General features: G+C 42.6%; 1 protein-coding gene across 5 annotated transcripts in view; it reads left to right on the top strand.

The window, feature by feature from the left end:
* EXPH5 (exophilin 5) overlaps positions 1–8,935 on the top strand; it is a 40,982-nt gene extending 32,047 nt beyond the window's left edge. For all 5 annotated transcript variants that reach the window (XM_027712721.2, XM_027712722.2, XM_039387218.1 and 2 more), the window contains one exon: positions 1,571–8,935. In XM_027712721.2, the coding sequence (XP_027568522.2) occupies positions 1,571–6,837 (5,267 nt within the window). In that variant the 3' untranslated portion in view covers positions 6,838–8,935. The remainder of the gene's footprint in view (positions 1–1,570) is intronic.
* Positions 8,936–13,802: the final 4,867 nt, after the last annotated feature.

Genomic DNA, 13,802 nt, shown 5'->3' on the forward strand with positions numbered 1-13,802 from the left:
TTCTCAGGAGCCCATATTGCATCCTTTAGAGGCAGACATATGATTATATGAGAAGAATTTCATCCCAGTTTCCTGCATGCATAATTTTGATAATAGTGAATTATTGGGCCTGGTTTTATAAATTGTGAAGGCTCAAACCACAGAAGCAAGAGGCATTGTGGCATTCAGTTAGTTTTCTGGGATCCTTATAGTCAAGTGGTTCTTTTTTGTGGTTTTTTATCTCACACTGGGAAGGGAGGCAAGATCAGACCCAGCCTATTGGAGTACGGAGGTGTTTTTCCATAAACTTTCCAGATTTTCTTAGATCTATACAAAGAAATGTCCTTGAATATTACTTTCTACCACCCAAAACTACAAAAGATCACAGATTGAAAGCGTGATTGGGAAGATTGAGTGAGTCGGCAGTGCTGGAAGAAGAGAGCACTGCATGGTGGACAGTAGTTCTGAAACTCAGCCTGTCACCTCTTGGTGTGTCTGTCATAGCTTGGCTGATGTCCTCCAAATGGAAGACTCAGAAACAACACACCTTTTGTCTTGTTCTAAGCTGAGTTTCTCAGGAGCCATCTCTTTTGTGTGCTGAAGAAAAACTTAGAAAAATGGAAAATTTTAGTACCTTGGGATCACCTTTTATTCTAACTATACATACCTAGCAATGCTTTCTTAATGATTCTGTACTATTAGCACAGATCTGTAATGACCGATCAGTCAGTCTTGCTTATTTAAGTGGATTAGGAAATTCTATAACAAAATAGTCATATGTGTGTTATTTTCAAAATACAAAATGAATACAATTAGCAAAGGCATAATTGGTTTTGACAATAAAAATACTTTAGTATATTGCTGTCAGTCTTCTGAATGAATATTTTGGTTAATTGAGCTCTATAGTGTTTAATTTTAGGTCATGAGGTTGTCTGTCTATGTATGTAAATACATATTTGTTGCTAGATTGAATCACAGGTTCCTAACTATTTAATTACCCTTTTTTATCCAGAAAATGCTATTTTCAGTGCTCATTTTCAATTAAGAAACTACAATTCAGTAGAGAACTTTTATGAATGAAACAAACGGTGGACATGCCAGACTACTGAATATGCTTGTTTGGTGCTTTGCAGGGTTCTTTGTTTTCTTACAGTTACATCATAACTGGGGTTTATGAGCACACAGAAAGGTCCATGTTTGCCTAGTGAATTCTTTTCAGGGATTTTTTTGGTTATAAACTAGATTTGGAAAGTTTACATACACACACATACACATATATATAGCACATGAGTAAGAATTTAAATTGTTTTGTTTTTCTTTTAAGTAGCATAAAGACTAACAATTACATAAAGAGCAGTTTTAAGATCAGTCATAGAGGAGAGCATTTTTTTGCTTGTAATCATAATGGGTGACTGCTGAAAGGTCGTAAGGAAGAAGAATGTGTGGTTTGGGAAGGGTTTTGAATGCTGAGAAGCTGACTCCTTTTAAAACCAGTTCTGATAATTAATGTAGTACCTGAAACTTTTTAACATAAATAGTCAGAAGATTATTAAAGAAAACAGAACCAAGTATCTTTTTTTTCCCTGTGCAGTTCTAAATGATCTGGATGACCAGCTGGCCCAGGAACAAGTCCAGGACCCATTGGACAGGACAGTTTCTACTAGCAGTGCATCAAATGTCCAATCCAGTGCATTCCCTACTTCAAAGACACAGATTGCTAGTAGGGGGCAACAGAGAAATGACTGGAGTGACATGCCTAGCACATTTTTCCCAGATGGACTGAGAACACTAAGGGCCAAAGATGAACACAAGATTTTCATCAGACCAAGGAAATTACACAGTGCATATATAAATTGGCACCAGACAGCCTTTCAAGAAGATTGCAAATGTGGTGATCCAGTCGATGGGAGTTCTCATCTGCGCCACAGAAGGCTGTCTGCCGTTTCTTTCGGAAGGTCTTCAGAAGGTAGCTTATATCCCCCTTCTGTAACACAGAACAGCGGATTTAGGCACAAGAGTTGTATGAACAGGGATACAGCTGGCAGAAGTTACTCTGTATGTTCCCTTCGGAGATGTTCATCATCAGTATCTTCTGACCAGCTATCAGCGTCTAGTTTACAGCATCCATTGGCAAGGGAGAGCAAGAATGGTTTTGTGCCAAGGTTTGGTCGGCAGAACCCAAAGAGAATTCCTCTGTCTTCTATTGTATGGAACAACACACCAGACTCGCCTGGACATGCATCAATTCCAGAAAAAATGTTTAGAACCCAGTCACTGATGGAGTTTCATGCTACAGACCATGGTAGATATCCCGGCTCTTTGCAAGAAACAAAGAAATACACGTGTTACCACTCAAAACACCACTACAGAAGATCTATTTCAAGCAGTAATTCCTTTAATAGACTTAGCTGTCCTGACGAAGCTACTTCGCCATTGCCCTTTGATAACTGGGAAAATTATCCTTTATATAAATCAGAAAATAATCTCTCTAGATCCTACTATAGAGATACCTCTTCTCATGGCAAGTTGTATGCAAACAAAAAAAGTTATTCTTATGGAAAAAAAGACAGCTATCCTTCCTGGGCTGATATTCCTCAGTGTTACAGTGATGAAACATTTCTTTCCCCTGAGGCCAACTTTGAAGTGTTTATGGCTAATTTAAATGAGCAGCAGTGGGCACATACAAAGAATGCCAAGTTTGGTTCACAGCGCCTGGAGAACGATTTTCACATGTACTCTCCAGAAAATACAAGTGTCAAACAGAGAACAAGAAGTGCAAACAGAACTTTCTCAGAATTCACTGAGGGCTGTCAGCCTTGGCTAAGTTGTAACTCTTCAGTTTCTTCATCTAGTATCAGAACTGATGAGTCAGTTTTTTCTAATTCAAAGGACCAAACAAAACCTGCAGGACTGAACAGGAATTCAGCTGTCGTTACCCAAAGGAGTACTAAGGCAGACTTTACACAACTAGAAAAGGCTGAAGATATGAAAGGGGCAGATGAAGACATGCCATTACAGTCAGTTCCTCAACAAGCAGATACAAGCTATATCAGCGCCCAGAGTTTTTCCTCTAACAGCCCTGCTTCTGCCATGTGGCAAAGAGATGTATCTCTATTTAACAAAATGACATCAAGGAGACAAACCCAAGTCACTGCTAGAGGAGATACTGCAAAAATTTATACATCAAATGGGGATAAAAGAAATGTACAAATGAAGGAAAATGATTGCCCACCCAACAGTGTGTTCAGTCAGCCTCCCTGTATTTTGCTAGCTGATGAGAGCAGGAAGGAACCTTTTCTTCCAAGTCAGAAAGAATGGGAACATAATCTGAATTATGCAGCACAAAGAGAGAGCATCAAACAGGATAATTGGAGTGCAGAAGCCATTAACCAAGCCACTCCAAAGAGACAGTCCTCAGTGCTGAATGTTGCTTCCGCATCATCCACTGAAAAGTTAGCAAACTGTCAAGGCAGGTTGTCCTGTCCTCCTGGATGCTCATCTAGCTGCTCACAAAGCTCTCCACAAGCACCAAGTAGCTCTTCAGTAAATTGCACAGTTACTGACTTTCAAGCAGAAGGGGAAAATACAGCTCAAATGAGCAGAATAGGTGTTACCAAATGGATTTCACAGAAAACATTGCAAAATGCAAGCACTTTAGGTACTAAGGACTGTAATGGACAATTCACTACTAGTTCTCCACAAAATGGAAATTCTGAAAATATTTATATGCATAGCTTTGATGGAGATCCCAATACCTCTGAAAATAGTTTAAGTTATTTTTGCCTTGAAAAAGGAAGTGGAAAAATAAGGAGTAATTCACCTCGTATTGAAAGGCTTTACAAGAAAGACAGCTTGCTGAGACATAGCAGTAGCTGCAGTATTACTGGCTCCCCTGGTAGAAACAGCTCCAAATCTCCTGACCCTCTTGTTATTTATTATACCTTGCCTAGAAAATCAGCTAGCATTGCTGGTAGTATTATGTCAGATATGCCCATCTCTTTACCTAGGCAAAGTAGAACAACATGCAATTGTTTAAAATCTGAAACTCCGCATAGAGCTGACGCCTTTTATTCTAATCAAAGAGATGTGTCTTGTTTAGACTCAAAACGTTCTTTTTCAACATCAGCATCATTAAATGCTGGTAGAAGTAACAAAAATTGCCCCAGTCCTTTAACCAAAAGTATTGATTCAGTAAGTAGTAGTACATCAGTTGATCTGACAGACAGATGTAAACATCTAAGCAGAAGAGAATCCTCCGTGTTTTCAGATTATAAGGAGGGGGGAAATTTTTTGCAGAAATATAAAACCACAAGCACATTTACAGTTTGTGTTGATGAAGATCATGTCAAGTATCATGAACTAGTTTCAATTTATTACACATTACCACGGAGGCATTCAAGAACATTTTGTAGCCTCTTTAGAGATAATACAGAGGATGCAGATTTACCTTGTCCCAAAGAAAATACTCAGTCACCAAGAATACAAAACAAGAAAAATGAAGATCATGTGAGTTTAGCAAATGGTTTTTTCCCCACTACTTCAGAAAAAGAAGAGCCTTCATATTCTTCAGACCAAGTATCTTCAGCTCTGGTCACACCTCAGAACTTAAGAACTGCTGTTGATAGTGAAGAAGAGAATTCGCACTTATCCCCTAGCTTCGAGAAGTCAGTGAGTATGGTACATAGCAGGAAAGATAATTCAGCAGATCTTTTATTAGCAGAAAATGTGCTTTCTGACATGGTGACAAAAGAAATTTCTCTTAGTGGTCCACAATCCACTGCAATAGTGGCTAAGTCCAGTAAGGCCATTTCTGATGCTTCAGGCAGCCAAAATGCAGAAATATGTCTAAAAGAAAAGGAGAAAATTTTACAAAGAGCCACACCACTAATGTCCACTTTATCAACCCCTCCCAAGCCAGGCAGATGTTTAGAGAATCCTATGTATTCTACTTCAACAAATAAAAATATTATACAGAAGGGAAATTCTGAAAGCTGCTGTCAGCCTCCTAAAGTGAATACCAAGAAAAATCTGAACAGTTTACTCCTTCGCTCAGGAGAGAAGAGTTCTCTTGGAAGGAGTGGTAAGACAGACCATGCTCCCGTGGAAGACATATACAGGGATAGTACCCAAGTCAAACAGAGAGTAAATTTCCTACACCAAACCACCCCTCTGTATAATAATAAATGCAGTGGACTGCAATTAAGGGCTGACAGTTCAAGAAAAAATGCAAATTATTTAAACTCTTGTAGCAAAGTGCTTTCAGAGTCTCAGAGCAAAACATCTGAGGTAAGCACAGCTTCCAGGGCTGATCCGTTACTTCAGCTAGACAAAGTAGTTGCCACAGATACAGATGAGGCTAAGAATTCAAAAATTAAAAAAGGGCAAAACTCACAGAGTATTCAGATGGATAAAGTTTATAGTGGTTTGCAGGAATCAGAGAGGCACAGTGAAGGCCGCCTGAACATTAAAGATAAAGTCTTCAGGGTTGCACAAGATCAGAAGTTAACACAGAGTACAGAAGATGAGAACAAGCTTCTCTCTGATTTCACAAGAGACAAAGTCAAAGATATAGAAAAAAGGAAAAACAGACCATCAATTAAAAATAAACTGGCAGCTGTTTACAAAACAAGTCGAAAATTTTCAAGTAAAAATTTACCTCCCAAACCACACATAAGTAACATTTTTTCACAGAACAATGGAAATGCCATTTCTTTGGAGGTCAACATGTCCCTTGACTCGATTTCAACAGATTCCCATCAGCCATTCTTGCAGTCGGACAATGAAAATCAGAATCACAGTCTGGACCCTGATAAGAATACACCAAGACCAAGAACAGCTGAGAATAAGACTGAAAATCATAATGATCCTTCTTTGGTTGTTAATAACACCAGTCAGAGGTCTTTTACAAGCTCATACACCCAGAAGGAAGCCATCAGTCCCAAAAAAACTACTGTGAAAGTGGAAAACAGGCCAAGACTCACAAGCCTATTTCCAGATAAAGCAGTCACCACAAGAAATAAGAACTCCCAAACACTTGATCTCAGGTTAGAAAGCAAAAGCCAGCCCATCTGTCCCAGTGCTGTTACATCAGACCCACAGGATGATGAGAAAGGAAGAGCTAGCAGTTGTGCCTGCACTCCGCCCTCACCAGTTTTAACTGACACAAACTCAAACACCCCTGCAAATATCTGCTTGCAGGCAGACACGTGCCAAGAGCAAAACCTGACTTCCAAGACAGCGCTTGGTCAGTTTCAAAATACCTCTCAGTCTGCTAGCTTAGGAAATGCTAACCTCAATAGCTATCAGTTGCACAGAAGTCATGCAAAAAGTCAGCGTGAGCGTCACCTTTCTGAGAGTATTTGTGCTCGAGATTCCCTTGAGATCTCTGCCTCAGGAAGCAATATTCTACCAAAAGATGGCATACATGGGAAGAGATTTAAATCTTACTCAGAGCTGTTGTCGTGTGACGAAAATGAAAACTGGGCATCAGATAATGAAAAATATTACAGCACTAGAAATTTGATGTATCCATCTGTTGAATTTGGTATATTTGGCAAAGAACAACAGTTGGCTTTCCTGGAAAACATCAAGAAGTCACTCACAGAAGGGCGATTATGGAGACCTTGTCTTCTTAATAACCCTGGTGCTTTCAGAGATAGAGAGACCTCTTCTACAAACACGGCTGAGCTTTTGAGCTCAAGTTCTGCTGGGAGCAAAATGTCATCGGCTGCTTCATTGCCCCGAGAGCTGACTGATGTCTATGGGGAAGACCCAGCTGCTTATTCGGACTCAGACAGTGATACCACCACCGATGATGAATACTACCTAGATGAGGTAGATAAAGAATCAGAGCTCTGAAGGGATCATGGTACTAAGACGGCACAATAGCACGGTAGTTTCTGGGCAGGCAAAAACATGTCAAATACTTTGAGCCCTTTCTTGTGCTGCTCTAAATTGGTACAACTTCATTAGTTTCAAAGAAGTTAGTATGTTACATTTCCTGAGCATTTGACTTTTGTATTAAACATGTGGCTTCACTGTTGCTGTTTCTCCTAGCAGGGAAAAAGAATGTTTAAAAATCCCTTCCCAGAATAATAGAAGGTAAACAGCTGTGGGGCTTTGGGCAGTATAAGTCCAGAGATGGCTTTCCTCTGAGTCAGCAAGCAGTGGTTAGGCTCCTGCCAGCTACACAGTGCTGGAATGGATAAATTCTAGTTTGAGCTACTTTTTCTTACAAAACTTAAAACCAGGAAGTTGCTTTGCTGATAAATTGCTGTTTCTCCGATTTTCCTCCTTTATCAGATCAAGCAGGATAATGCTAATCCATCCCACTGAACAAACGTTCTCGCAAAATAAAACCTGTTAAAATTTTTACAGTGTATCCTGGAAGCATAGCAGCAATGTCCCCCGTGTCATTTGTTCTGCTGTGCAGTTGAGGTTGATTCCACACTGGGACTTTTTAGCATTACAAGAGCAGTGAGAAATTTGAGTTGCAGAACTGCTACTAGTGCAGGAGAAACAGCTCAGCACAGGGCACAGCACTGAAAAACTCACTGAAATTCCTGAGGATGTTAACAAACACAACTGAGCATGAAAATCTGCTTTCCAGACACAGGAGATTCATAACTGGCACAGCTTTGGTTACAGTTGACATGACTGACCAGATTTCTGCCTTTGACTTAGATTAATTTGGATTAATAGTCCAACACTTCAAACCATTCAAAATGTAAAAAGATTTACCCTGTCTATTTCCTATACTAACCTCATGGGTTGAAACCTAATTTGTCCTAGTAATGGGAAGACAACCATAACCAAAACAACTTGTGAGGTCCCAGGGTTCTCCAGCTGCCTCTTCTTGGCTGGTCTGGGGATGAGGCACCTGCAGCCACTGGGGTCCTTCAGGGAAGCACCAGCCGGCATAGCCCAAGAGAGCACTTGGCTGGGGCGCAACTGGGCCATACAGACTGGTAGCCTTTTACCTACAAAGTAAATGAAACCAGTAAGAAATGCTCTTTGCCTTTTGCTAAATTACCGTCCCTTTTTGGTATTTTTCAACTGTTTCTGCTGTGACCATGGTACTCTTCATCCTCCAAACTGAATGGATGTAAACATTTTCCAGTGGCTCTTCTTAAGCCACACTAATAATGTAGTACTATTACTCAGTAGCCAGAACTTGTCCCTGGCCATTAAATTTCTAACTGAACTTTGATCTATTTTTATGAAAAATCAGAAGTGTCTCATCAAACCAGAAGATAGTATTTTTAAATACTTATACATTTACTTCTACTTTATTTCTAATTTCACATAGGGTCTCAAATGATGATCCATATTTTTATACACTTTTTCATTCAATAAAATATCCATAGGAGAGACATAATTATATTTTTGTAACTGGAAGGACAGTATACTGGTATTTTAAAATAATGTATTTTACACAAAACAAGCAATACTTGTATCACTGACTACTCCACAAGAAACTAAAAGATGAAAATATATAGTAGGTAACAGGTATCATTTTTTTATATTGTAAACTTCGTTAAAGAAGTGGGTCTATAGTTCAAATCTGTACTGATATATAAGTAGCATTACTTTATGCTGGGGTAATTTGTCTTTTGTTGTACATAGAAGGACAATAATATAAACTATGTATTTATAGTCATAATTTATCTCTATGACATGCCTGTTTCAGAAGGAAGCAAGAGTATGCTGACATAAGTAATGCTGGAAGGAAATGGGTACTGTATAATTGCAGTTTTGTAAAATGTGGTATTCTAAGGAGAAATTATGTTTTTCTGTAAATGGCTCTATTTTCTATGTACAGGATTCTGTAGAGTACGAAAATAAAACCAGATGAGTATCTCTGCAGAATTTCTGCTGCTGTACATTTCTGCAAAATACATTAATCCAAAATGCCTACATAAGGTAAAGAATAATAAAAGAAATGTTTACAAGAGAAGTAAATGGTCATACAGTTTTTCTTGACTAGAGGTGGATGGTTTGGAACATTTTTATTTGTAAATATTTTACAAATATTTTACTTGTTCAACAGTAGCTGGATTAAGTTCTCACCTTGCTGGCAAAAAATGAAATTTTTTTCATTTGCTACGTTGTGTATGTACAGGAAATCAAGTGGCTTGATTTAATGTAAGCTAGTAAAAACTGCTTTTGGTTGCAAATCAGTTGTGGAAGACTTCAGCCTGTTGAGGATCTGCAAATTAGAATTTACACTGGATAACAGTATTCTGTTTTAACAGTCAATTGCATGAAAACATAGGGAGAAATACCCTTTGAATAGCAATCAGTTTCATTCAGTTTAGCAGAGCCAGATTTTGACACTGTCACTCTTCCAAGCTTTTTCTTTGGCAAAAATATTTTCTATAAATATTCATAATTTATAGGATTTTCATATTTAAAACTATTTGTTTGGAATAAATTCTGTATTCAAATGAAAAAATATTGTCACTGTATTTGTTTTTCATTTACTGTGAACGCCATAGACTATTTAGACAGTATCTTAGGATGGTTGCCATGGTGCTGATGGCCAGCAATACCATGGTTTTTGAACGGAGCAGCCAGTCGGCGTCCATCTTGCAGCTGTAGCCCATGGTCACATCAGCTGCATGGCTCAGTCTTGCCTCCTGCAGAGGAAGAATGGGCTGCCTTCTCCTGTTCTGCCAGCTGATGAATCTCCAGCACGCAAATAGTTTTCCATCAGTGGTAGAATCTTTACAGTAGACATATTAAGTCCTTAGAGAGCCATATGCCTACAACTTACCTTCAGGAGCTAATACCCCATGTAGGGGCCAAGGGTAGTATTTGATGAGTAGTTTTACAAGGTGATAAGCTCCACGTGAAGATCCCTTCAGCTGCAATTAGGTCTGGGTGAAACCTGGCTGCCACGTGCCGTGTGATGGTGTGTGAGACTCATTACAGTCTTTCAAGTTTAATTACTACAGCCAGTATATGTGGTACATGAGCTCAGTGACACAGGTCCCTCAGCCTGGTTTCAGAAGGAAATGTGGTTTATGAACTAAGGTGGTGTTTCTGTCTAGACCTCTGTCCACCTATTATGTCATGCATGTCCCCAGATGATCTTTGAGCTTTCTACCATCTTAATGACATTTGAGAGAAGGGACAGAAATCTCTTGGTTTCATCAAAGGGTAAGTCAGGGTGGGAGTGATCTCAAGAGGTCTCTGGTCCAACCTCCTGCTCACAGCAGATTGTCTTTGAGGTCAGGGCTGGCTGCCCAAGTCTTCATCCAGTTGAGGCTTGAAAATCTCTGAGGATGGAGACTGGACAGCCTGTCTGGCTGTTATAGGACATGTTATGGACATGTTATAGGCCGACCATCTCTTCTTTCAACTCATTCCAGTTGTCTCTCATCCTTTTGCCCTGCACTATCTCATGATCTCCCTGGGAGCACTGGGGGCTTCTGTAAGGCCCATCCCCTCATCGAAGATATCTCTTAACAGACTTAACAAGCCTAGATCTCCCAGCCCTTCCTCACAGGGCAGGTGGTCCAGCCCCACCATCTCAGTGGCCTCCCCTGAATTTGATCCAGTTTACTGATGTCTTGTATTGAGGAGCCCAGAGCTGGATGCAGGACCTAGATGTGGTCTAACAAGTACTGAGTGGAGGGGGATAATGACTCCCCTTGACCTCTGTCTTTGCCCCTGTTCATGCAGCCCAGGCTGCTGTTGGCCGTTGTTGCTGCCAGGACTCACTGATGGCTGATGTTCCTCTCACTGCCCACTGGGACCCCCAGGGCCGTTCCCTCAGAGCTGCTCCCAGCAACTGGTCCCAACCCATACCAGCACAGGGGTGGCTCCTTCCCAGGGACAGGGGCCAAAAAACACCAACAGGCCCTGACTCCTCCACTCCTTAAGGCTCTGTCTGCCCTGCCCATGGCTCAGGATACCATTTCAGCCCAGCTTGGAGCCATCAGTCCCTGCCCCACTGATGCTGTAGGTCATTGGTCTCCATCTCTCCGCTGCCTGCCTGGCCAGCCATGGGCCCCACCAAACCTGGCCCCACCCACAGGCTGACATCCCCAGGACCAGGCAGCTATGCCAGAGCTGTGTCTGACCCTAGTTCCCCTCACAGGGACTGATCCTGATCTGCAGATTGATGTCCCTGCCTGACCTCAGCCCTGCCCCGTCCACACAGCCTGCTGGCTGATGTGGCCTCTCAGCTGCCCCAGATACTATTTGTCACAAGCAGGGCAGGGTGATGTCCCGCTGGCAGCCATGCTGCTGTGCTCCTCATTCTCACTCCCAGGAAGCAGACTGTCCTTGGTGTTCATTGGCACCCAAGTGCAGGACTCCTGTTGAATTTCATGTATCATTCCTTCACTCTGCCCTAGGTCCCTCAGGATGGCAGCCCTGCACTTGAGCAAACTGACTAGTCCCCCTGTTTGGCATTGTCTGCAAACCCAGTGATGGAGCTCTCCATCACTTCATCCCAGGTCAGGTCCCTGCAGTATTCCCATTGCCACCAGCTGCTGGGTAGTGACAACACATTAACCAGCCTTCTCAAGGCCCAAGCAACCATCCTGGTGTTTTTTTACCCATCTGGTTGTTTCCCATCCAGACTATAACTTGGATACAAGGGCATTGTGGGAGCCAGTGACAGACAGCTATGCTAAATCCAAGGTAAATGACATTCGCTGCTCTCTCCTCATAGAATCATAGAATAGTTTGGGTTGGAAGCAACCTTCAAGATCATCTAGTTCCAACCCCTCTGCCATGGGCAAGGAACATCTTTCACTAGACCAGGTTGCTCAAAGCCCCATCCAACCTGGCTTTGAAATCAGGGTCGGGTCATCCACAACTTCTCTGGGCAACCTGTGCCAGTGCCTCACCTCTCCCATATTGAAGAATTTCTTCAAAACATCTAATCTAAACCTACTCTCTTTCAGTTTGAAGCCATTCCCCCTTGTCCTATCACTACATGTCCTTGTCGAAAGTCCCTCTCCAGCTCCTGTAGGCCCCCTTAGGTACTGGAATATGCTATAAGGTCTCCCTGGAGCCTTCTCTTCTTCAGGCTGAACAACCCCAACTCTCTGAGCCTGTCTTTGTAGGAGAGATGCTCCAGCCCTCTGATCATCTTTGTGGCCTCCTCTGGACCTGCTTTAACAGATTCACGTCCTTCCTGTGCTGAGGACCCCAGAGCTGGACGCAGCACTCCAGTTGGGGTCTAACCAGACTGAAGTAGAGGGGCAGAATAGCCCTCCTTGACCTACTGGCCCCAGGGTTTTGATGCAGCCCAGGGTGTGATTGGCTTTCTGGGCTGTAAATGCACATTGCCAGCTCATGTCCAGCCTCTCATCCACCAATACCTCCAAGTCCTTCTCCACAGGGCTGCTCTCAATTCATTCCCTGCCCTTCATCAAGCCGTTCATTTGCAGAACTAGTTTATTGCCAAAGGCAATTAGGTCTGCCAGGCATGACTGGCCATTGGTCAATCCACACTGACTGCTCCCAGTCCCTTCTCAAATGTGCTCCCAGCTGGTGCAGAAGGAGAGGAAAGCTGCCCTCGCTGATCCCTGCACTGACAGCCACAGCCGGTGCTGTACTTACCTGGCCAAGAAGCACGTACATAACTCCAGTTTAACACTACACAAGTTTTCTCTTGCCTCTTATTAATATTACACTTGGTACACAGTGGAAATTTGTGGCTATCCAGAGGGAATTGAGGAGACTCAAGACAAAAGCAAGGAGGAAACCAGACTTGATAATTCCCCTTTCCAAGAACCTGTTTTTCATGATCTGTATGCACAGAGACTTGAAGTTCGTGTTATTCAAAAACAGGCAGCATTCATTTGTGCTCTCATTGCTTTGCATGTGAAAATCCAGGCTTGCCCAGAAGCTTGATTTAATTCTCCTACAGCCTTACAAGCCCTCCTATCTACTGACACACTGAAATACTTTCTAGTAGCAGCAAATGCTTCTAGTAAAAATGATAAAACAACCTAAGGAGACAAATCATTGGAGTTTTTTCCCGCTGTACTTGTATTCCAACATTTTAAATCCATGAAATTACTTTGTTGCTAAACTTTCTAGAGAATAATGCAGTAATCTCTCCTTCCCCATCACCAAACATTACTGTGCTAGGGAGACCACCAGCAACATCTCCTCCACAGGCCTCGGAAGCACTTGAGCGTGGGTGCATGCCTGAGCTGTGCTGGGGCAAGGCATGAGCTCGGCCTCCTCCTCGGGACAGGGAGCTGAGCCCAGGGGCAGGGAACAACATGCCAGTGCTTCCCAACAGGGTCCCCGCTCTGTCCTTCACTTCAAATACAGTCACTGTGGGAAACCCTAGAAACAGCAAGGAGGAATTTTAAATTATGTCGGGGGTGGGGGGGTGGGGGGGTGGTTGTCCTTTGACAGCAATCTCTGTAAATAAGCTGGCACGGGGAGTAATAATAAGCTTTAGAGAGAGATGATTTCTTTCCTTTTTAAATTCCAGACCACCTGTTCAATTGCCGGCTGAATTGCATCCTAACCACAGGCAATGTGTTGTTTGAGGAGAAGATGACACACACGTACTAATCATCAGCCTTTCAGCGTGTCCTGCACAGCGCCCACAGTCAGGGAACGAAAACCTCTCGGGACAGGCAAGCGCTGGGCGCAGCGCAGCCGCCTGCAGACTAGCGGGTCCGAGTCCCGCTCCTCGCTCTCACACCGCCTTTTCTGTATTTTCCGTGGCTCCGAACCTGGCCCGGCGCTCCCGCCGCCTGCTCCCCGCCCCGCGGGCCGTTCCCTGTGCGGGCCGGCTGAGCCCCGCAGCACACGGGTTCTGTCGGGGGAAGTTCTCGGCCCCC

The sequence above is a fragment of the Pipra filicauda genome, unplaced genomic scaffold (genome assembly GCF_003945595.2).
Source record: "Pipra filicauda isolate LSUMZ 115617 unplaced genomic scaffold, ASM394559v2 scaffold540_size334518_pilon, whole genome shotgun sequence".
In the NCBI taxonomy this organism is placed as follows: domain Eukaryota; kingdom Metazoa; phylum Chordata; class Aves; order Passeriformes; family Pipridae; genus Pipra; species Pipra filicauda.